A 26786-nucleotide genomic window follows, 5' to 3' on the forward strand; every position below is an offset into this window, starting at 1 on the left:
ATTCAATAATCTGCTCCAACACTTTTCAATCTATCTCTCCGCATTAAACGTCTCTCATTTGTCTCACTTCATAGGAATTTAAGAAAACAAGAATTTTTGATATACCTAAAATCTATTGACCTGTACAGGAGCATATAATTTAACATATACAGCTACATGTTGCCTGTAAATAAACAATGAAAAGACACAATTTGGCCTCAGTAGCCCTTGTGTCGTTAAGCTCAATACGAACTTGGCCTCATTGCGGCACTGCTTCTGCCTCCCCGTGGTGAGGCTGGAAACCTTGGCAGAAACGTTCTCTTGCTGGGGTGAAAAGGAGCAAACATGGCAAATACAGACCATGTTCATATGGAAAATGACAACCCAAAGAGACTGAAGACTGATCGGATGGAGCATCCTTGCCCATCTTTCTTAATCTTCCACTCTCTCTCTTAGTAATCAGCCTATGAGTAAATTGTCTCCGTTTGTTATACAGAAACATCTGGAGGGAATTGCAGGATCTCCCAAGACGGTGAAGAGACCACAATCAGGAGACTTAGTTATAGAAACCACGATTCAAAGACATTCCACAAAGCTTGTACAACTAATGAGCTTTGCTGGCATTTCTTTAAAAATATTTCCTCATGCCACCCTAAATTCATCTAAGGGTGTAATATCTAGTTGGGATTTATTAAATGTCACCGAGGAGGAAATAACCCAGGAACTGCACGGACAGAATGTAACTGAAGCAAAAAAGAATAATGATTAAAAAAGATAATCAACTGGCACCTACCAGAAATATTATTCCCACCTTCAATATGCCCAACTTACCCTCCACTGTAAAAGCACGTTATTTATTTTGTTGCATTCGTCCCTACATTCCCAACCCTTTAAGATGCTATAAATGCCAAAAGTATGGCCATTCTCAAACTGTATGTAGAGAAATTCCTGTCTGCCCCAACTGTGTATCCTCAGGCCACATACAAAATGACTGCACAGCTACAAAAATTATCATCATCATGAACTTGGTCCGGCTTAGGTCTTTTAAGACCTGTTCTGTTGTAGCTCTTGGAGTTGGTCTTGATCTCGCCATCATTTGTCTTGGTCGACCAATATTAGCCTTTAACTACAAACCTGTAGGTTTGTAGTTAAAGGCTAATTTTGGGATCCGATCTGGGTTCATTCTTTCTATGTGGCTGATCCATTTTTCCTGATACCATTTTATGTCCTTTACTATGTTATCTACTTTTAATTTCTCACGGATATCTAAATTTCTTTGGTGGTCTAGTATTGTAAAGCCTAATAATGGTCTTAAAAATCTCATTTGTGCTGCTTCTAGTTTGTGCATCTTTCTTATTTATGACCCAAGTCTCACAGCTGTAGAAGAGGGCTGGTTTTGAAGTGATGTTGTGCAGTTGTAATTTTGTTTCAGTTGTCATTTGTTTTCTGAAGTGGCGTTTAATCGTTCCATTCATTTTATTATATTTTTGTAGTTTAGTGTGGATGTCATTCCCTTCATTTGATATTAAATTTCCCAAATAGGTGAAGTCAGATATTTGTTCTATTATTTTATCATCAATAACAATTTTGACTCTTTGTATGTTTTTTCCACATAATCCCATTGAATTTGTTTTTGAGGTGGAGATTTTCATCTCTTACTTTTTACCTATTTTATTCAGTTCATTTGCTACTATCTGTAGTTCATCTTTGGATTTTGCAATTATAACTTGACATCAGCATATAATATAGTTTGGATTTTATTCCTGTTGTTCAACTGTATTCCATTGATAATTGTTTGTTTCCATTCTTTAATAATTTTATTGATGTAGATATTAAATAAATTTGGTAGTAGTCCACATCCTTCTTTGACTTCTTTATTGGTGTTAATTGGGCCTGATAGTTGTCCATTAGAATATGTTATCCAGACGTTTTAGTTTTTATATTGGCTTTGCATTGCTTCCCGGAGTTGGGTTGGGATATTTTCTTCACATAGAATCTTCCAAAGTTTTTCCCAGTTTACATTGTCATATGCTTTTTGATAATCAATAAAGAGCAGAAATGTTGGTAGATTGAATTCTCTTATTTTCTCCAAAATTTTTTGTAATGACAAAATGGCATATATTGCTTCTTCCTTTTCTGAACCCACATTGTTCTTCTTCTAAGAATTGTTCACTGTATTTATTATGTTTATTCTTTAGTATATTAGAGTATAGCTTTGCAGCAGTTGGCAGCAGTATTATCCCTCTGTAGGTGTTAGGGTTATTTCTGGAGCCTTTTCTTTGTAAATTGATTACTATTCCCATTTCACAATCTTTGGGTATATGTTGCTTATGCCATCTGATGTTAAATAATTTTAGTAGTGCATATTTTAGTAAAGTGCCCCCATATTTAAATAGTTCTACATTCAAATTGTCTATGCCTGGGCTTTTTCGGTTTTTTGATTTTTGTAATATTAACTCTAGTTCTTCCATTGTTATACTTACTTCATCTTTGGTTACCACAGATTCATAAATGACCTGTTTATGACCAGCTACAAAAATGACTTGTCCAAATTGCAAAGGTGACCATCCTGCATATTCCAAGACATGTGAAAAGTGGAAAACAGAAAAAAATAGTAAAATGCAAGGTTGAGAACAAAGTCAGTTACCAAGAGGCGCCTCCGTAGCCAGGTGGGCAGGAGCGGCAGTGCGTAGCACACGCTTCTTGATTAGACCGGTCCTTTTTTGGTGGTCACTGGCTTCAGTTCGAGCCAGTGACCACCAAATACAGAGGATGCGGAAAGGTCGGGGAATGACTACCGCATATTCCCGGAGCAATATGGCCTTAGTTGCTCCTAAAAACCACATAACAATAACAAGTTACCAAGAAGTGAGAAAACTAGTTGCACCAACTATAAACCAAAATATTACCTATGAAAATTCTGTAAAAAAATATCAAGCAGTATCTGTTCAAACTGATGTCACAGTTCCTACTAATAAATCAATTTCTGATTGGGATAGAAAAATAGAAATGTCCTCTCTGAGCTACAACCAACTGTATGCAAGCAACAACCTAAGACCACAGACCAAGCAAATAATACTCCTCTGACAATACTAGCGGCACCTCCTACTCCAGAGTTTGCTATCACATCTTGTATTACAAACTCAAATGCTGTAAAAAATATTCAGGACACAACCAGTGGACACAGATTCCACATCTGTACAAGAAGATCCTATTTTAGAAATCCATGACAAATAAGAAATGGACACTGGTTGGCCAGTTTTCCTGAAAAAAGACAGATAAAAATTGGAACATCATAAACCAGTCACTTTCAAAAAGCAATCAGGATCAGCTCCATCAACTAAACACAAATAATGCCTTTTATTTTACAATGGAACTGCAAAGGTTTAGTTGCAATACAGATGATATCCAAGATCTAATTAATTCTTATTCTCCAGTTGCCCTTTGTCTTCGGGAAACGTACCTATACAGCTAATGCTGCCTGTGGTGGTGTGGCAATCGTAGTAAATTCAAAGATCCCAACTAAACACATACCACTACACACAGAAATAGAAGTTGTTGCTGTTCGTATAACTTTATATATTGCAATAACACTTGTCTCACTCTATCTACCACCGAACCATATTTACTATTTAAAAGATCTTGAAGACCTCTTCATACAGATACTCCACCTCTCTGTATATTAGGGGATTTTAATGGGCACCACCCATTATGGGGTGCTACTAAATTAGATGGACTGGATCGACTAATTGAAAGCTTTTTTAGAGGTACTAAATCTTACCATACTTAATATGCTGTACCCACACGTGTACAGCTTCCAACTGGACTCACCTCAACATTAGATCTCTCAATTTGTTCTCCAGTACTGGTTCCGACCATAGAATGGTATGTTATTAATGATCCTATGGATAGTGATCACTTCCCAATTGTATGCAACCTGTTAATAGTACAGACTCCTTTAGCTGAACCCTGCAAAAAATGGAAATTTGCCCGAGCAAACTGGGAAACATTCCAGTCATTAATATCTTTCGATGAGGAAAAAATCTGTCTCACATCCTATTGATGATGATGTGACAGAATACATCATGTCGCATCTCCTAAATGTGGCTAAAGACGCAATATCACTATCAAATCCCCCAGACCAAAAGCATTATAATTATTCGTGGAACGAGGAATGCACAAAAGCAAACAATAAAACCTAGAATTTGTTTTGGCAATACCCACAACAGCCAATCTGATAAATTATAAGAAGCCAAAGGCAAAAGCATGTTTCATTCAAAGGCAAGCCAAGAAAGAATCTTGGACCCATTTTGCATCAAGCATTAACAAAAACACTGACACCAAAATAATATGGAAAAAAATTAGACAGCTTTCTGTTAAGTTTCCTACCATACTTTCTCCAATCCTTTCCTGGTATGCAGGAGATCTATCTAGTCCTTTAGATATTGCAAATGTTTTTTGTGCAACACTTTTGCCGAAGTCTCAGCGCATTCAGCTTATATTCCATTATTCCAAAGAATTATAAACACTGCAGAACAGCATTCTGTTAACTTTCAAACTGCTCTCCTTATGTCATATAATAAACCTTTGCAATACTCTGAACTCTTGCATGCCCTTGCAACAGCTCACAATGGTGCTGCCAGACCAGATGGGATCTATTATGTCATGCTACAAAGCTTTGCGTCTCCTCCTTCTGATCTTTTACAACCAAATTTTTCTAGAAAATGTTTATCCAGCTTCTTGGCATCATTCTATTGTTTGGGCTTTCCTAAAGCCCGGAAAAGATCCAACCAATCCCCATAGCTATAGACCAATATCTCTCTCAAGCTGCCTCAGCAAAATCCTAGAAAAAATTGTCCACAGTAGACTCATCTGGATCATTGAGTCCAAACAGTTAATGAGCTATAGTCAATATGGCTTTCGTCATGCTTGGATCTTATGGTTAAGGCAGAATTTGCCATTCATAATGCCTTTGTTAAACACGAACATCTAGTAATGGTTTCAATAAATATAGAGAAGGCTTTTGACACCACCTAGCAGCATGGTACACTTAGAGATCTTTACTCTCTTGGTCTGCGGGGCAACCTTCCTATATTTATGAAGAATTTTCTACATACTAGATCATTTCAAGTTTGCAACCACATACCCTTTCTGCAACTTTCATTAAGGAAGATGTTCCACAGGGATCAGTACTGAGTGCCACTCTTTTTGCTCTTAGAATAGATTTCATCACTAAGCTTCCAATACTGCAGAGACTTATTTTTATGCAGATGATCTTTCCATCTCTTGTCATTCCCAAAACATGAGATCTATTGAACGACAGCTGCAGATATCACTAAATAAAATACAGCAATGAGCCAGCATCAATGGCTATCGACTTTCGCAGCAGAAAACAGTTGCTATCCATTTTTGTAGACAGCGCAAATTTCATCCGGATCCTGAACTTCAAATGTCTAAAATCTCTATCACTAATAACATCAGATTTCTCGGATTATTTATGGACAACAAGCTAAATTTCTTAGAGAATATTAAAAAAGTACGTACTGCCTGTCTAAAAAAGATAAACATATTTAGATAAACATAAAAAAAGATAAACATGGGGATCGTACCTCCCTACTCTGATTATACAGGGCATTAATCAAATCCTGTCTTGATTATGGAGCTAATATCTATGATTGTGTCAGAATGAGTGCATTACACTGGCTTGATCCAGTTCAACACAGTGCATTGAGGATTGCAATTGGTGCATTCAGAACATCGCCAGCACATAGCCTTTACGTTAATGCTCATGAGCCCCACTATCTTTACGTAGGAAATCACTATTGCTAAAGTACACTGTCAAGATACAAAGTTGCGCCTCGCACCCCATTCAGTAATACCTTTTCAATTCACCATTAGAAACCCTCTACAGAAATAAACCTATCATAGTAGAACCAGCTGGTCAGTGCCTTCTTGAACTGATGCTAGTTTGGAATGCTTCCATCCATTCCATACAACAGGTAGCAACTTGTACTTACCCACCTTGGGTTCCACCTCCTATACCGACCTATGACACTTTCCTCTGTAAATGGGGAAAGAATATGTTGCAAGCTTCAAATGTCAGACAACTTCGTGCTGCTCACAATCAAAGATGCATTGATTTTTCTCCAATATACACAGATGGCTCCAAAAAATAATTCAAATGTTGGAGCAGCTGCAGTTGAAATTGTGGTATTTTCCAAATACCACAATTTCAGCATCCCTTCCATCTGATGAATTCAGTATCTTCTCAGCCAAAACTATATGCAATTAAATTAGCTTTCGAAAATCTCTGTTCTGGCTGTTCTTTAAAATCTGTTTTTTACACTGGTTCCCTCAGCTCAATCTTAGCATTATGTAATTCTTCAGATAAACTTCATCCTATTCTTGATGAAATTAGAAACTTGTTACTACAGATTGAAAAACACCCAACTAGTCACCTTCTATTGGTTTCCAGGACATTCTGGTATTTTGGGCAATGAACTTGCCCACAAAGCTGCAAAAAATCCAATCACCTTAGATTTAACAAATATCCCTGTTCCAGTATCAGACTATACACAAATCGATTAGAATGGACAACAATCTGGCACTCTCAAACTAATAATAAACTCTTACAGTTTAAACAGGATCCGAAAATTTGTCATTCCAGTGTCCGTACATCAAGACGAGAATAGGTAATACTCATCTAACCCACCTTTATTTACTCACAGGAGACGATCCACCACAGTTTCCACATTGTTCTATAAATCTGACTGTTAAACACATTCTCATTGACTGCCGCTGCTATATACAAGACAGAACATCAATAGACGCATTATGGCCTTGCTGTCCTTGTGCCATAAAGCTCTTAAACAAACAACAGAACATCAACTGTGCTGTCACTGGTAAATCTTGATAAACCAATAACTTTAGAGAACCTCATTGGTGACAAGGCAAATATTTCCAAATTTTTCAAGTACCTCAAGCAAACTGGACTTTTTAATCATTTCTGATTTTACAAAAATTTCTCATATCCATATTATAAATTAATAGGTGCATTATAGCCACAGCAGCTTATGCGCCATCAAATCCCCATAACAGCAACAGCAGCAGTATTTCCCAACCTTACCATAGCCAGCTATGCCTCCGTAGCCGAGTGGTCAGGAATGGGAGTGCAGTAGCACACACTCTTTGAGTTAGACCAGGGGTTCAAGTCCCTGACTGCTAAATACAGTCGATCTGCCAACCCGCACTGGACCAGCATGGCAGATTATGGTCCATTTCCCTCAGCATGTTGAGGAGGCTTCCATCCTGCAGTGGGTTGATAATGGCTGCAGTTTACCTTTACCTTACCATAACCAACAAACTCCCCATTGAATGCAGCAGCTACACTGCTGAACTCTGTGCTATCTTCATAGCATTCAATTTCACCTTATCAACAAATATATTGTTATCTATACAGACTCCATTAGTGCCTTCCAAGCTATACAGCAAAATAAAAATCATAACCCCTTACTCGTACAGATTTGGAATACCATGACTAAGCTAAATAGGAAGAAACAAGAAGTCATCTTTTGTTGGATCCCTGGTCATGTTGGTGTTTCTGGAAATGAACTTGCTGATCTAGCTGCAAAAACTGCTACAGATGCTATAGATCAACCGTTTACTTTTCTGATCACAGACTACAAGTCAATTATAAATAAGTGGTGTCTTGAAAAATGACAACATATTTGGCAAAGTCAAGTTGGCAACAAACTGCTCCGTATAAAGAAACATCTCCAAACTTGGAAATCCGGTATACGTGCAAACAGGCATGAAGAAGTCGTATTCACCTGACTACGAATAGGCGCCCACATGATTGAAAATAGTGCTAACCTGGCTAAACTCTATACCTTTTTGAAGCAAATACATATATATGAATTCCACTGATGCCAAAATGGAACAAATTATATTACTTTAGGATAATAATATAGGACTTGGCACATTTTGGCCTTAGCTGCCCTTGTGCCCTTAAACACCAATACGAATAGGTGATACACATCTTTATCTTCTTGCAGGCACTGATCCACCACTCAGCCCACTGTCCAACATGTATTCATTGATTGCCCCAAATACAATAGTGACCAACAAACTATGTTTACCTCTGTTTCCTGGACAAACATTCCTTTCAATATTGTGCTGACCTCCTAGCAGTTACCCACACATGTCCAAAAGTTTTTCATCTGGTGAGTATAGGCTTGGCACACCCAGGGTCCTGAGCTGGATATCATCATTCTTCTCTTTCTTGGTGATTCCTTTCTACTTCTGAATCTCTCTCTCTCTCTCTCTTTCTCTCCCTTGCTCTCTCTCTCTCTCTCACAGGGTAATTCAGATATTGTTTTTTTTTTTTGGCTGGTGCAACATAAGCCTCAGGCTTCCTTGCACCATATAGCTAATAATAATAATAAATGGATACAACTGTACACCGCACTGTGAACTTCAAAAACATTTATATACATAAACTGTGTATTTAAAATCACCCAAATTAGGTTCGTTATGGCCTTTCTGCCCTTGCACCATAAAGCCGATAAACAAACAAGAATAGGGCACACCAACGTTACTCACTCCTGCCTGCTCCAGACTGAATCTCCACCTCAGTTCTCTGACTATCACACAGTGCAAATAGTCTAACGTATTCTACTTAATTCCCTAACTTTATGCGAGAATGTCAGATTACCTTTAAATCCTTAAAAGGAATGGACACATTTTCATTACAAACAATATTGTCAGATAAATCGAATATATCCGAAGTTTTTTAGTTTCTGAAACACACAAATTACCATAATTTGATATAAATCATAATAAAAAGATGATAAGAATCATAAATGATAAGAATGGTGTGCTATAGCCATAGAAGCTGATGCGCCAGTAAAATATCCAAACTAACCAATCTATTTAATGTGCAGAAATGAAATTCACAAAGTGTATTATAAGATTAGATTAGTCTATAGAGGATGTGTGTGTAGAACAGTCTATAAGCAAATGTAAGTCAGGTAGTTTTTGAATCAAAGTGTCTTCTACACTCTGAAATAGGGATAGAAGATCTGAAGTTGCTACTTTATTGTAGGCAGGGAGAAGCGTGGTGCTACTCTATAATTGATTTTATTATATACATGACTAGTGATGTCAGCCAGTTCTTGCAAGAGTGCAGTGCTTCTCAAGTGTCTCATTTTCATTGACCACTTGTTGTCATTATTCTCTGATATGTCATTCCATGTTAAATAGCATTAACCTTAGCTCTAGTGTGCCATAACTAAATGCCAATAAAGTAGCAATCTGGTTTCTGTACATTAAATCGGACTAATCATTAACTGTGAAAATTATTTAAACACATATAAAGGGTAAACACATTGGCAGTGTGGTTAAATACTTTTTTGATTTTATTTTACATTATTAACTTATTTTTATTAACTGTAATACTTCATTCTTATTATTCTTTTATCCCTTGGGCTGTTGGTCAAAATGATAAACAAGAAGCAGCTTAGCACCATGAAGTTAATGAAGTGAACATTACTGAATATTACTAAACCCACACAATTGCTTTGGTAATATTCCATTAAAAAAATAAAACAACAAAGAGAGAAAAAATTAACATGAGCAAAAGTACTGCACATATAATTTCTTTACTAACAGCTGAAGACTACTCCCTGCATATAATATAGCTGCCAACTCTCTGTATTTAGTATGGAGATCCAGTTTGTTTTTACTCAATTTGACACTTCTCCATCTCATTATAATATAGTTGATGAAAAAGTTTCTCTGTCTGTTTATTTTCACTAAAGAATCTGTCACTGGTGTGCTGTGATAGTCTACATTGCAAAATAGAAATGCCCCTTTTGTGCAGTCATTTCAGTTGTGTAGTTAGTGCAAAGCAAATTAACAATGTCTTTTAGTAAATTGCCAGAGACATGACAAAATTTCAGAAGACATATATGCTAGATTTTACATGTACTGTAAAATATGAAAAGGGTAATGAGTTTGTCTTGTGCACTATATGCACACAAAACAAACTCATTTATATGTTGATTATTTTATGATTAGTATATGATTTTTCAATTTCAAGTGGCAGGAAATATGATATAATATGACATTTACAAATAAATAACCCTAAAGACAATGTTCATTGCATAAAATGAAATGCAAAATTAGAAGTTGAATTGGTGGTGATGTCACACATGCCAAATGTTTATTCGCATCCTTTTCGTCACAGTACGTAATCTACCTTTGAGATGTGGTGATCGTGCAGGTGTGTTGTTCAGAAATATGTTTGTCATATTTTTGAAAAACTTGCCTGCACAGTATTTCTTTTCCAGTAGCAAAATAAGAAAAATAATATGATTCTGGAAGAACAAAATCAACAAGCATTATTATTAAAATTGCAGAGATAGGAAAAGAAGTAGTGACTTTTAAAAACCTTGTTTTTTTTTTTTTTTTGCCCCATTTTAGAACAAAACTTTATTTTTCCTTCTGCTTATACCCAATCACCAGTTTTTCTAATATCAAAAGTTGGTGGTTATTAGTGGAGTCCTCCAGGGTTCGGTGTTGGGCCCATTGTTGTTTTGTATATTTATCAATGATATTGATTGAAGGTATATCAGGGTTAATGTCAAAGTTTGCAGATGATACAAAGGTTGGCAGGGTTGTTAATAACAGTATGCTACTGCAACAGGATCTAGAAAAGTTGGGTATGTGGGCAGAGAAGTGACAACTGAAGTTTAACATTGACAAATGCAAAGTACTGCATATGGTTAGCAGTAACTCCAGAGAAACTTATCAACAGTGTGGTACTGCACTCGGGGTTGTACAGAATGGAAAAACACCTGGGAGTAATTGTGCAGTCAGATATGAGGTTTCTGAGCAGTCCAGACAAGCTACCAGGGCCTGTCATGGAGTGTTTTCAATGATATACAAGAATTTTTGCCAGTAGGGATAAGGAGGTGATTTTTTCTTTGTATAAGGCAATAGGTAGGCCACCCCTTTAGTCTGGAGGCCTCATTTTATGAAGGATGCAGAGTTGCTGGAATGGGTACAAAGAAGGGCAACAAGATTGGTCAGGGAAACAAAGGGGTCCCCTTACCAAGAAAGGCTTGAGTTCTGCAAATTTCAGCAGCTGGAGACTAGGCACCTGCGAGGTGATCTGATTGATGTGTATAAGGCCTTGAATGGTTTGAGCAGGATTCTTCCTCTTGTGCAGATTACAAACCTGAGGGGCATAAATCAAATTGTTGTAAAAACATTTGTAGAATAGATGTATGGAAATTTGCTTTTAGCCAACGGGTAGTTATTTGCTGGAACAAACTTCCATCTGTCGTGGAAGTTGATAGCTTAAATGAATTCATGGAAGAACTGAACAAACTTTTAGAACGAATGGATGGGTAAAATGGGAAGTTTTTTTTTTTTTTTTGCAGATGCTGTATAAGCTTAATTTCTTGTGTCATATGCCGCTACTATTTTTTTTTTTTTTTTTTTTATGAAAACCCCAAACACGAAAGGTATCAAAACCTATAGTACTTAGTACCGTGCATGGGTTGAAGGAGAAGTATGGGGGGTGGGGGGGATGCCGGAAACTTTGCTCTAGAGACTAAACATGGGTTTTACCACTTCAAGCCTCCAATAAGCAAAGTGGTGGTATTTCACCGGTTAATGCCAATGCTTTGGGAAAGAAAGCCAAGATATTTAGACAGCTCCTGATCAACACAGAACACTTTTCAACTGCATTGGCAGCAACAGAAAAGTTTCAATAGTACAATAATAGCATGCTTCAATTGCCCTGCAATCGATGCAAATAAAAAGAAGGGAAAAAAAGTCACTTATTGCTACAGTATATTATTTGGCATTACTTTTTATTTGGATTGTGAAGTTCGAATCACAATCTTTTAATGTAAGACAGATGAAAAAACAATTTAAATTCATATGCAATGATAATAATAATAAAAAGTCAATGTCTGCTTTTACAAAAACAACAATGGAGGGATTCGATCTGATAACATCAAAACTAAAGGAAGATGTTGTTCACTGTCACATTCACTCACTTACTCAGGGACATGGCTTAATTGATAACAATACCTAATAAAACAAGAATGCAGCTGTTCAGAATTGTTTATTGATGCAGAGCAGAGAGGCCCCAGGTCCTGAGCGATTCTGTGACCAAGTGACTGCTCTGAATTAGCACCCTTTTTTGAAATAGAATTCTTTTCCTTATTTAAAGTCTTCATTAACACACAATTAAATAATCTGTAGTAAAGAAAGAAACTTTACTAGATTAAGAAGGAAAGTAACCTTCTCTTTTCCTTTTTCATGTATATATTAATTACTAACCTTGCTTGTCACAAGGTGGCACTGCTCCTGCCTCCACGTGGCAGGACTGGTAACCTGGAGGGGGAAAAGTTCTCCTTTCCAGGGCGAATTGAAGCAAACTGACTCCAATACCCATTAATTCACTGGGTCCGTGCATCCGAATAGAGCTGATATAAGGAATTGCTTTCTTTTGGACACACCTTTAAAGGGATCTTTGTGGTGAGAGAAATGGCTCTATCGCCACAAAGAAACTTAAAACTGACATAAATACTTTAAATGCTCCAACATACATTCAAACACTGAGAAATCGGTCGGCCAATTGTCACCGTTTCTCATACAAGACTTCTGAGATTTTTGTCGGTCTACCAAAAAATTTTGAAAAGATTAAAATCAGGTGATATTTAAGTAGAAATAATCTTTCAGAATTGTAAACATTCTGAAAGATTATTACAAATGACAATCTTTGGAGGAATACCAGTAACTGTATCCCAACACAATACATTAAATACCTCAAAAAGGCGTCATTATGGAATGGGATTTACATGTGTCCGAAGAGGAAATTCAAAGTGAGCTTCAGGAACAAGGAGTCATTAGTGTTAAAAGAATTACAATTAAAGAAGAGGGATAATACCCCCCCCCCCAGAATATGATACTCACTTTTACCATGCCAAAACCACCCAGATCGGTAAAAGCAAGATACCTACACTGCAATATTAGACCATACATCCCAAATCCTCTCCAATGTTTCAGTTGTCAGAAGTTTGTCCACTCACAGACTGTATGCAGAGGTAAAGCTACAGGTGCAAACTGTGGCTCTCAAGAACATGCCACTTCTATTTGCACAGCTGAAAATCATAAATGCACAAATTGTAAAGGGGACCATACTGCATATTCAAGAGAATGTGAAATCTAGAAGAAAGAAAAAAGAATACAAAAGTATAAAACAAAAAATGGAGTCTCATATCAAGAATCTAAAAAAGTGATTAAAATAAACATAGCAAACAAACCTTCTTATGCTCAAGTTACCACAATCAGAAGGGCTCTGGAAACAAAACTGCCTAATTCAAAATGTTGTGGAACACAAATAGATGTTACAATTCCCCCCAGGAGAATCAATCTCAGAATGGGTTCGTGAGTTTTACAAATCATCTCCACCACAAAAACAACAACAAAAAATTATCAATACACCTTTATCTTTCCCACCAGATAATGCAGAAAGTGTGAGAAGAAAAATAAAGAAAGCTCAAGTTACCACAATCAGAAGGGCTCTGGAAACAAAACTGCCTAATTCAAAATGTTGTGGAACACAAACAGATGTTACAATTCCCCCCAGGAGAATCAATCTCAGAATGGGTTCCTGAGTTTTACAAATCATCTCCACCACAAAAACAACAACAAAAAATTATCAATACACCTTTATCTTTCCCACCAGATAATGCAGAAAGTGTGAGAAGAAAAATAAAGAAAGGATAAGCAATACAGAAACATAGATGACAGAACAAATGGATATAGAGGTAAGAAATCGGAGAGAGGGTCCTGTTCTCAATTTTTGTAGAAGAGGAAATGGATACAGGAAGACCCCATTTTCCAAAGAAAGACAAAACCAAGGCAGACAAAGCAAAAACAGCCCCAAGGAAACAATCTGAGTGATCATACAACCCCAGGTGACAGATACAATTATCCAGTGGAACTGTCAAGATTTCCACCCAAACATTAATGATATTATAGACCTCATTACCCAAGACCATCCACTAAGTATCTGCCTACAAGAAACTATTTAAAACCATAGGACAATAGTAACAAAAATTATACCACATATAGAAAGGATCACATATCAGATGTAACCATGCGAGGAGGAGTCGCAATATTAGTTAACAGGCATGTGCTTTCCCAAGCAATACCGTTGAACACACCATTAAAAGCAGTTGTAGCCCATTTAGCAATACGCTTCAATATTACCATAACTTCAATGTATCTAACCCCCCCCCCCCCATTCGAGAATTCCTATTGAAATATTTCGAAGAGCTGATTGCTTAGCTACCATCTCCATTCTGCATTTTAGGTGACCTAAATGAACATCACCTGCTATGGGGCGAACAACCTCATGATTTTGAATGATGGCGCACGTGCACACACACACACACACACACACACACACACACACACATACTTCCACCTTCCATCAAAAAGCAGCTCCGCAACAGATTTATTTATCTGTTCACCAACACTGTTCCCGATGACCAAATGGAGCATGCATGAGAATCCATTGAGCAGAGACCACTACCCCATAATTTTGAAAATCATGAAGAAAACCTCATGCCAAGTGAGTAAGCACCCAAGATGGAAAATATATGATGCAGATTGGAAAAATTTCAGGACACTAGCCAAGTTAACAGCAACTTTATTAAACAAGAATCAGTACAAGTATTAATGGTGTATGTCAGAGATAATATTCTTCAAGCTGCAGAAACAACACCTAAAGTCTTCTAACACCAGAATATATCCAAAACCATGGTAGAAAAAAGTGCTAGGAAGCTAAAAAAGAGAGAAATAGAACCTGGAATCTCTTTCACAAAAATCCAACAACGAACACTCTGATACAATTCAAGATAGCCAGAGCTAAAGTCAGGAAAGTGCAAAAAATCAGCAAAAAAGCTACTTGGATGAAATTTGCATCCACTATAACCACTACCACACCAGCTACACTTATCTGGAAAAAGATGAGAAAGATGACAAACAGTTCTCAAATAAACCCCTCCCATTACTAAATTGAAAAGGACAGTTGGTCACAAATACCCTTATACCTTAGATATTGTCAATGTACTCGGTGAAAATTTTGCCAATACATCTACTAATTGTTCATACTCAACTGCTTTCAAAAATTACAAGAATGAGGCTGAAAAAATAAACCTAAACTTTTTCGGCAATCACTGCGAACAATACAACTTGCCGCTCACAGCAGAACTAAAACGAATTCTGCTACAGATGAAACAGTGCATTCGATCCTGATGAAATACATTATGCAATGATACAACAATTAGATGAACAATCCCAATTAGCCCTGTTAGATCTATTCAACAAATTATTGAATAATGGGCTAATTTTTGATAAAAAGTTAAACTTCCAGGAGCACATCGCATATCTACGAACCACTTTCACAAAGAAAATGAATATACCCTGGGTCATCTCTAGTAAACCTTGGGGTGCAGCTCATTATACCCTGCTCCACTTATGTAGTCCCTAATTAGATCTCAGCTAGATTATAGGGCACCTATTTATGACTCAGCTAGGAAGAGCACCTTAGCCCATATTGTGCCCATACAGCACTCTTCTCTTAGGATAGCCCTAGGTGCATACAGAACATCCCCAATTTAAAGACTTCGTGTTGAGGCTCACGAACCTCCATTTGGCATCAGAAGCAAGATGTTACTGATGAACTACTCAGCTAAAATTAAAAGCATCCCCACTCATCCTGTTTTGCCAGTACTAAATGATCCACAGTGAGCAAACACTGCAGAAATTACCAGAACACCAGAATATTCAGCTTGATAATATCCTCAGAAAATCAAAAGATCTGGACACCAGTGGACCACTTTCTTGCGATAATTACTTTAAGCAGTGGGATAAAGGTGCTATAGGAAAAGTTAACATTCAAGAACTATATTTTACCCATGCACAAAAAGTATCCCCACTTTACTAAGATCTGTACTGATGGTTCAAAGCCTGACAAAGTGGGTACAGCTGCTGTCTTCCCTAATACAACTGTTTCAGTTTCACTTCCATCCAAATTCACAGTTATACTGCTGAGCTCCATGCCATTAAGTGTGCCCTGAAAAACATCTCACTCCTGTCATATAAATAAAAGCATAATATATACACTCACAGAGTGCTCTTTTAGCTTTGAAAAGCACTTCCTCACTTTACAATCCTTTATTAAAGCTCATAAAACTTGAGCTGATACATCTTCATGAGCATCAGCAAAGTTTTCTCTTGGATCCCAGGCCACAGTGGTATTCTAGGAAATGAATGTGCAGATAATGCTGCAAAGCATCCCTCCAATATAGCCCCAACAAATTATCTAGTCCCAAATCCTGATTATGGACACAGTATATGGAGAACATATATGAAACAATGGACACTTCTATGGAAAATGCAAACAAATAACAAGCTGTTTCAAGTAAAACCTGAACCACAAGTATGGACTTCTAGCCTTCATAAAAATAGAAGGAAGTAATTCTAGCCAGAACCCGAATGGGCCATGCTCACCTCACACATCTCTTTCTGCTCACAGGAAATAATCCTCCACAGTGTACGCACTGCTCACAATCACTAACCATAAAGCATATACTAATTGAATGTAGCTTATTCAACAATGTCTGATGCACTTCTTTCAGATCCAGAAAACCCATTCTCCCTCAACAACATCACAGGTAAAGAAGCAAATCTCTCTGAATTCTTTATCTATTTAAAACAAATAATCAAATGTATAACTGTTTCTAACTGCTCCCCAGGCAGTTTTCATATGTAAATTCAATTACTTTGGGAGGCCTAATATGGCCTAAGTAGCCCTTAGAAAAGCAGAAAGAAACTACCATAACAACAGCACTTCACCCTTGCCTGCAGCTGTTGTTAATTTATTAGTCTGTGTATCTGCCCCCCCCCTCCAGGTAAGGTAAGTAATTAGGTGAGAAATAAACACTCCTGTCCTTGCTAACCATAATATACCAGAGTGTTGAAATAAGGATTTGAAGAAATTGTTTGTATCCTAATTCCTTACCTAATTTCACCTTCTATTACAGAAACTGCTCTACAGTTGCTTGTGACCACATCACATAACATTTAAACCAAATGAATGAAAGTGGATATATATACATGCTTGCTCAGAGCAATGAAATATATAATTAAAATGCAACCTGATCAACATGAATTGCTGGAGACTGTGAGGAATTATTTCATGTTAACTGCATTTTATGAACTTTAAATTTTTCATATTGCATCAAAATTCATAATACTACTAGTACTAGGATATAATTAACAAAAAAAAATTATATACTGTACAGTGCAGTAATCTTAATGATATTTTGTTTCTATACTAGTGAGATTAATACTACTTTTTAAAATAAAAATTTATATGGCATTGTCAACAATTTTTTCTGCCACAGATCATTCCAAGAATGTAGAAACTTCTTTGTATGGCCCCAACAATTGTGATTGCGCGTTTTCTCTGTGCTTAAAGTGCAATTGTCTAAAAGCGATTTATAATTATTTTACATTCCTGTCTTAAGAAATTTATTTATTTAATAACAGCTCCTGTTACAAAAGTACCTGTACAGAGCAAGAAAGAAAAGCCATCTTTCTTTATTTTTCTTATTTCTATTACTAATACTTACTACTTTACGCTTGGTCACACTAGGCACTGCTCCTGCCTCCCCATGGCATGGCTGAAAACCTTGGCAGAACAGTTAATCTGCCAAGGGCCAAAAGGAGCAAATACGGATCACGATGTGTTTCTGCCTCTAGAGCCAACACGCTCTCAGCCAGAGATAGATACTGAACATGACACGTCACAACCCAAGAGGTTTAAAACCAATTCCTCAGTAACAGAGTTTGCTGCATTTCTCATAATGCACTCCCTTACAGATCAGCCTCTCAGTAAGCTGTCTCCATTCCTTATCCAGAAACACCTGGAAAAGTCTGGCAGGATCTCTTAAGACAGTCAAGAGACTGCAATCAGGGGACCTGCTAGTGGAAACAAACCACAGACATTCCAAGAAACTGTTAAAACTTACAAAATTTGCTGGAATTCCAGTAAATGTTTCTCCCCCATGCAACCCTAAATGTGCCTCCGTAGCCAGGTGGGAAGGAGCAGCAGTGCGTAGCACACGCTTCTTGATTAGACCGGGGTTCGAGCTCATCACCACCAAATACGGAGATGTGGAAAGGTCAGGGAATGATCACCGCATATCCCGGAGCAATATGGTCTTAGTTGCTAATGCTCCAAAAAAAAAAAAAAAAAAAAAACAGCAACCCTAAATACATCTAAGGGTGTTATATCCAGCTGGGATCTATTGAATGTCTCGGAGGAGGAGATAAGTCAAGAGCTTTAGGAGCAAAATATAATTGCAGTAAAAAGAATCATGACTTAAAAGGACAACACACTCACACCTACAAGGAATATTATCCTCACTTTTAATACCCCGAACCTACCTTCATCCATAAAAGCAGGTTATCTTCTTTGCTACATTCAACCCTACATTCCTAAACCCTTGAAATGTTACAAGTGCCAAAAGTATGGCCGCTCTCAAATGGCATGCAGAGGAAATCCAGTTTGTCCCAACTGTGGGTCCTCCGATCACAATTGGGGATTCTTCTGCAATGGAAATGACCTGCCCTAACTGTAAAGGCAACCATCCTGCATGTTCTAGGACTTGCAACAAATGGAAAACTGAAAAGAAAATTGTGAAATATAAGATTGAAAATAAAGTAAGCTTTCAAGAAGCAAGGAAATTAATTGCTCCCACTACTACTACTAAACGTACATACTCCATTGTGCAAAAATATCAATCAGTGGCCACCCAAACTGATGTTACAGTCCCTTCAAACACCTCAATCTCCGACTGGACTCAGACTGTTCTCTCTCGACAACAGTCCAATATCCCCAAGCAGTTGAACCGGGCAAGCAGTACTGCCCTTATAATACCAGCTACCCCTTCTTCTCCTACCCCAGTGATTGCTTCTACATCAAATAATCGAAGCTCAAATTTAAAAAAGAATATCCAAGAAACATCTAGGGATACAATTGACTCATCCAGACAGGAAGAACTGATCTTAGAAATATATGCAGAAGAAGATATGGACACTGGTCGGCCATTCTTCTCAAAAAAAGACAAACCAAAGCCTGAACACCACAAGCCAGTCACATTACAAAAATAGTCAGATACAGCTTCTTTTACTAAACACCAGTAATGCCTTATATTCTACAATGGAATTGTGGATGATTTCGGAGCAACATTGACGATATTCGATACTTAATTAACTGCTACTTGCCAATTGGTTTCTGCCTACAGGAAACCTATCTAACTGCCCGAATTTCTTCCACCATAAAGAACTATACTATTCTATTTATCAACAAGATTGTAATACTTCAAATTCCGCCCATGGAGGTGTGGCCATCTTCATCAGTTCAAAGATTCCAACCAAAGAAATTGTTTTGCAAACTGAAATTGAAGTTGTTGCTATGCGTTTGATAACCCAGATTGCATTAACAGTAGTATCAATCTATCTCCCACTAATACCTTCTCTTACCAAGATCTTGAAAACCTGCTAATACAGTTACCTTCACCTGTCTGTCTCTTGGGAGATTTCAATAGCCACCACCCTCTATGGGGATCGACTAAATTAGATAGACATGGCCGACAAACTGAAACCTTTCTGGATAAGCAAAACCTTACCATTCTTAATACTGGTCCACCCACTCACATACAATTACCAAATGGACAAACTTCTGTAGTCGATCTCTCGATATGCTCTCCGATTCTGTTTCCAATCATGGAATGGTCTGTTATGGACAATCCCATGGGCAGTGATCATTTTCCGATTATTTGTGATCTGCTCACTGCACAACCACCATTAGCCCAACCTTGCAGAAATGGAAGTTCTCTCACGCCAACAGTGAAGTTTCAGTCAGCTGTCACCATGGATGAGAAATTTATACGAACACAGTCGATAGATGAAGCCACAGATTATATCACCTCACACCTACTATCTGCAGCTAACGGTTCATTTCCATTGTCAAATCCCCAGTCCCGACGAAACCTTAACTATTGGTGGAATGAAGACTGCACAAAAGCAAAAAAGAAGTTAAAAAATAAAGCATGGAATTTATTTCGTAGATCCTAAACAACAGCTAATCATCAATTATAAGAAGCTAAGGGCAAAAGCAAGCCAAGAAGAATTCTTGGATTCAGTTTGCAACTACCATAAATAGAAACACTAACTGCAGGCTAATATGGAAGAAAATTAGGCAGATTTCCGGCAAATTTCTAACCACCTCTTCACCAATTCTTTCATGGAATGGGCAAGAACTCTCTGCTCCTGAGGACATAGCAAATGCCTTGGGCAAAACCTTTACCCAAGTTTCTGTGGCATCAACTTATTCTCCGGATTTTCAGAAAATAAAGACCAAGAGTGAACAGCGAGCCATCAACTTTCGAACCGCAGTTTTCCTTCCGTATAATCAGCCTCTTCAATATTCTGAACTTTTACACACATTAAAACAACACGCAACAGTGCTGCTGGGCCAGATGGTATATGTTATGTCATGTTACAAAACCTTGGTGACAAAAATTTACAAATTTCTGGAAAACATTTATCCCAGCTCTTGACATCATGCCTCAGTTCTTGCCTTTTTGAATCCTGGAAAAGATCCTACCAGTCTGTACAGTTACAGACCAATTTCCCTCTCCAGTTGCCTCGGTAAATTACTTGAAAAAATTATCCATAATCGACTAGTTTTGACCATCAGAACGCAACACCTAATGAGTAATAATCAGCATGGCTCTCATAAGAACAGATCCTCCTTAGATCTCATGATCTAGGCTGAGTCTGCAGTTCACAGTGCCTTTGTAAAAAAAAAATTAACATCTTGTTATGTTTCCATAGACATAGAGAAGGCATTTGTTTCCACCTGGCATCATGGCATTCTCATTGACCTCCGTGCTCTTGGTCTATGAGGCAACCTGCCTATATTCATCGGGAACTTTTGCAGAATTGTTCGTTCAAAGTTCAATACCACAACTTGTTTTCTATGACATTTTTACAGGAAGGAGTGCCACAAGGTTATGTACTGATGCAAACCTTTTTGCCCTTAAAATTGATTCCATAAAAAAAGAACTTCCAAATACTGTTGAGACTTATATTTATGTGGACGATATCTCTACCCCCCCCCCCCCAGAATATGAGATCCATTGAATGGCAATTGCAGATATCCCTGAATAAAGTCCAAAGGTGGGCAGGGTGCAATGGCTATCATCTATCACAACAGAAAACTGTTGCAATCCACTTTTGTAATCAACGAAAAATGCATACAGATCCTGAACTTCAGATGTCAAACTTTACCATTCCAGTGACTAACAGTATCAGATTCTTGGGATTAATCCTTGACAGGAAATTAAATTTCTTTGAGCACTTTAAATTTGTGCATACTTCCTGCCTCAAAAAGCTGAACATATTCAGAGCATTGATCAGATCCTGTTTGGATTATGGCACTCCAATCTGTGATTCTGCCCAAAAGATTACACTATGCTGGCTGGATCCTATACAGCATAGTGCATTGCGGATTGCACTTGGTGCCTTCAGGACATCTCCAACCCATAGTTTATATATTGAAGGTCATGAGCCCCCCCTCTTTGCCTCCACAGAAAAACATTACTACTTAAGTACGCAGCTAAAATACAAAGTTGCTGTCAGCATCCTATTGAGCCATATCTCTTTAATCCACCACTGCAATATCTCTATAGAAATAAACCCGGTAAAATAAGACCAGCATGTTTACATTTTATTAATTAACACAGAGTTGAAATATTCCTATTTTCTACAGGCAAAAAGTAATGAATTGCTCCCAACCACCTTGGATTTCCTCTCCTCAATTAAATTTCGATACTAATTTTCACAAGTGGGAAAAGAATCATTTACTGACACTCAATGTGAAACAACTCCACGCAATCCATATTTAGAAATACGCTGATTTTTTGCCAATATATAATGATGGCTACCAATCACATTCATCTGTTCGAGCAGCGGCAGTATTCCCTCTACTATCATTTTGGCTGCCCTTCCACCTGAGTGTAGCAGCTTCCCTGCAGAACTTCATGCAATAAAATTAGCTTTAGATAAATTAGCTTTTCTGATTTTTTTAACTTTTTATTGGCATTTAATTCTCATGGATACAAAAGCTACCCATAAGGATATGAATTTAACTTATAATTCTTTTTTTCCTCTCCTTCACTTAACTATTCCATGTCTTCACTTTCTACAGGAGTGTCAACACTAAAAATTTATTAATACTTTTACTTATTTACATTTATCATTTATTTACCTTGCATGTGAAAATATTATTTAGCATTTATAAAATTATTAAAGTAATATATCCTTTTTTAATTATGTAACAGGAAGCCAGTTTAGTTTAGCTTACTTTTTATATGACAGTATTTCCATTACTGAATTCTACACACACACACACCTCTACAAACAAAAAATAAAATAATAGTTGCGTAACTTGATTACTTAGACATCTATTAATTATTGATATTCAGTTTTCCTTGCCTAAACCTAAAAGTTATATCATGATGAACCGGTTACTATTGTTGATTATTTCCATTTCTTTTTTATGTAAGTTGCATAATCTTTTTTAAATTCTGAAAACATTGGAATGAAAAAATAAATGGTTTGACCACATCTGGTCTGAACTGTAACTTTCAATGAAATATGGACTGCAGACATTCATGCAACAAACTAATACTTTGATTAAAAAGAGGGGGGGGGACATGATTAACAATCAAATATCCAATTATTTTAATACAAGTTCAAAATTTTCAAGAAATTCCTGTGATTTTTTTTAAGTTTTATTCATAAAAAAAATTTACACAGTATCTTTCCTGAGGAAATACCAAAAATTATTAGAAACAATTATGTACCTTTTATTCATATAACATTTCTCTATTAGCAGAGGCAGTTTTTCCTCCCGAAACATATCTTATCCAAATTTAAGCCTTCACAAGTATTGTTTATGAAAATGACCACAAAAATTCAATTTCAGTTTCTTTTTTCTTATTTAATAAAATTTGCATGCTTTCAGCTCTCAGGGTTACTATTCTTGTCCACCTCTGTAATAGGTAATGTAATTTATTCTTTCTGCATTTACGACCTTTAAGATATTAGAGCTCATAGATGGACATCACTGAAGGGTTATACAATGTGTTGAGTTACACGTAGAAAAAGTTCATTTTTTCCCCTTCAACTTTGAAATTTCATTCAAAATTTTTACCTTAATATGTTGTGATGATTCACAAATAAGAGGACCAAGTCCTTATTACATAGTCAGTTTGAAATAGACATAGCTAAGAAAAATGAACATCTTTTAATATTGATTAGCCCTTGACTTCATGACATAGAATTAGCCTATGTTAATCATGTATATTTACTTCTCCAGCTTTTATAAATGGTATATATAATTTTCTTGGCTTTTCCTCATTATTTTAACAGTATAAACTAACACTGGGTATTTTATTACCAATGTTTATAATAATTCTGAATTGTAAATTAGTTCTAATATTATTTGCTTCTGGTTCCAGCCGCAGAAACACCCACCACCTGTACCACCTCATCCTTTGCATTATAACCGCATCCACAATCATCAGAGGCGATCACTGCCTAAGGTATAGTGAATTAGCCTTGGGCATCACACTCTTTGTTGTCTGTTATGTCTGTATATATTTTAATGTCTTCTTTCAATTTTAATAGTGATTTGTGTTAATTGTATTCAGCGTCATGAGTCACTGGGATACATTCTTTAGTTTATTTTAAAGCATACAGATGGTTATGCAGTGGTTTAAAATATTTTACATAATTTTATTAATGCTTCATGTAATGCTAGTGAAATGGTTTTTATTTTTCATTTGATATGACTTTCCTTTATGTTTTGCATTAGATTTCCAGATATTTAAAAAGCTCAGAATTTCAGTGATCTTCAACGTTACATCATGTGCATTGGCTAATAGTCATTAGTCATTATTCCTGCCTTAAATTCATTTTGTATAAGAATCAAACTGTGTATTATAGAGTAAATATTATGTATTCCCATTAATTATAGCAGATTTTTTTAAATACAGTTAGCTCAGATTTTTTTGTAAAAATACAAGGGCAGTTCAAATAAAACAAAGTTAAGTAAGTATCTTATTCAAGTTTTACATGATTGAGGTGAATGGTCATCTAGGCACCTCAGATCACAACTTGGTGATGGTCTCTTCTCCAATGGAGCCTTTCTCTCATGGCCATTTCAACCTCTTGTTGTTTGGCATTACAAGAATGTAAAATAGGATGATATGCATGATTTCTCTTCTTTTCCTTTGTCGGATTACTGTTTCAAAACTTATGATCCAGTGGTTGCTCAGATCATGTCAGTGAAATTATTCTTGTAGGGATGGAATCCTTTATTCCACACTCCACCTTAAAATCTCATCTTTTATCTAAACCTTGGTTTGGTTTTTTTTTTTTAGGAGCATTAGCAGCTAAGGCCATATTGCTCCGGGGATATTCAGTGGTCATTCCCTGACCTTTCTGCATCCTATGTTTTTGGTGGCCATGGGCTTGAACCCCGGTCTAATCAAGAAGTGTGTGATACACACTGCTGCTCTTGCACACCTGGCTACGGAGGCGGCCTAAACCTTGGTCTTTCAATGAATGTGCTAAGGCTATTCAAGAGAAGAATGTCACATATTGTAATTGGCTTGTTTCCAAATCTTCAGTTTAATTTTCTGCCTACACCAAAGCTCGCAACAATTGTTAAGTAGTTATTAATTAATCCAAACTAGATTTCAAACAGGCTAAGAGTCAAACTTGCTTCTTGTCCAAGTGGTAGTCTAGCATTCTGGTCTCTTGCAAAGCTGTTGGCCGCAACTTTTGCCCATCTCTCTTCCCACTTCTGCCTAAACCAGATGGTTCTATTGCCACTTCAGTCAAGGATAAAGTTAGCATCCTAATTTTTTTTCCAACTCATTTATTAATGATCTTGGTGAACCACTTTCCACTACTCTCTTCAAAACGTCCTGTGGTCATCCATCAAAAGGATATTTGAAAGATTTTGAGGAATCTTGATGCTAAGAAAGCTCCAGGTCCTGATGGTATTTCTTCACTTGTTCTCAAAACCTGTGCTCCTGAACTTACTCCCATTCTGTGTTGCCTTTTTTCACTTTCTCATTCCAAAGGTGTTTTTCCTTCTTCTTCTTGTTCATTTACCTACAAGGATACTGGACAATCCTAACCATACAGCCAACACGCTTGATCTTTTTCTCACAAACAACCCTTCTAAGTACACGGTAGAAGTGAGAGGCCATTTAGGCACTTTGGATCACAATTTGGTGATTGTTTCTTCTCCAATGGAGCCTTTATCTCATGGCTATTCCCAACCTCGTGTTGTTTGGCATTACAAGAATGCAAAAAGGATGACCTGAGAATTTTCTTTTCTTCTCTTCCTTGGTCGTATTATTGTTTCAAAACTTCTGATTTCCAAGTTTGCTCAGATTGTGTCAGTGAGCTTATTCTTGTAGGAATGGAATCCTTTATTCCACACTTGGTGAAATACCACCACTTTGCTTATTGGAGGCTTGAAGTGGTGGAACCCATGTTTAGTCTCTAGAGCTAAGTTCCGGCCAACCCTTCCCTATCTCTTCCATTATGCAGTATGATTGATGATTTTTGTGGTTATGATGAATGTCGTGGCGAGATCCAATATTCCTTACATTTCGAGGGTACAGCTCTAAAACGGTGTTCGCAGGCCGGCCGCTAGTTAGTACACCGGACTGAACCTATTGGTAACTCTCTAGGAAGCTTCCGGATCAGCTAGTGTATAATCTTGCTACCTCTACTCTGCCAGATAGTGACTGGAGGGAGTCCGAGTAGTGTGTATGCGGGGAGCATTGTCGGGGAGCACGTTATGTCAAGGATTTGGGTATATTCTTACCACATGTACGCCATATCCAAAAATTTCATTACTTCATACAGCATGTCCCACCCACTTTTTCTTACTATTGAATACACCATGAATTGGCAAAATAATAGAGCAAGCTTATCTGCGAAAAGATCTAAACCTCCCAAGGACTTCCTAATTCATTTCACAAATATACGTGGTCTCAGTTCTAATCTCAACGATGTCCATTTCCACTTGCAGTCTTCCAAACCCCATGTACTTTTTCTGACTGAATCTCAGTTATCAGTTGATTCAACTACTGCTCATCTCAGATGTCCAAATTATTTGCTGTATGATTCCTTTCGACTCAAAGGTGGTACTTGTGCATATGTCCGTTCTGATATTCCCTGTCAGAGACTTGGCAATTTGGAATCTCCTCTCTTTGATCTTCTCTGGCTTAAAATCTCTCTACCTCATTGTGTAAAATTCATCTGTTGTCTCTACCGTTCTCCCAACTCCACTAATCACTTGGAGCTCTTTGACTTCCTCTCTTTGCAACTTGACTTTCTCCAGTCCAACTTTCCTAACAGTGAGGTAATTTTCCTTGGTGATTTTAACATTCACAACTCCAGCTGGCTTTCATTTTCTAGTAACACCGACCCAGCAGGTCGAGATGCTGAGGCTTTTGCAATTACTAATGACCTAGCACAGATTATTCATTTACCTACTAGAATACCGGACAATCCTAATCATACAGCCAATACGCTTGATCTTTTTCTCACAAACAACC

At 37.2% G+C, this 26786-nt stretch overlaps 1 protein-coding gene across 5 annotated transcripts in view; it reads left to right on the forward strand.

Annotated features, from left to right (window-relative positions):
- Window positions 1–26786, forward strand: part of baz (par-3 family cell polarity regulator) — a 760042-nt gene that overhangs the window by 641450 nt on the left and 91806 nt on the right. For all 5 annotated transcript variants that reach the window (XM_090374871.1, XM_090374873.1, XM_090374874.1 and 2 more), the window contains exon 19: window positions 23664–23747. In XM_090374871.1, coding sequence (XP_090230997.1) covers window positions 23664–23747 — 84 coding nt within the window. The remainder of the gene's footprint in view (window positions 1–23663; window positions 23748–26786) is intronic.

Source organism: Mastigoproctus giganteus, chromosome 1 (assembly GCF_048544385.1).
Source record: "Mastigoproctus giganteus isolate SK-2022 chromosome 1, ASM4854438v1, whole genome shotgun sequence".
NCBI classification, from domain to species: Eukaryota; Metazoa; Arthropoda; class Arachnida; order Uropygi; family Thelyphonidae; genus Mastigoproctus; species Mastigoproctus giganteus.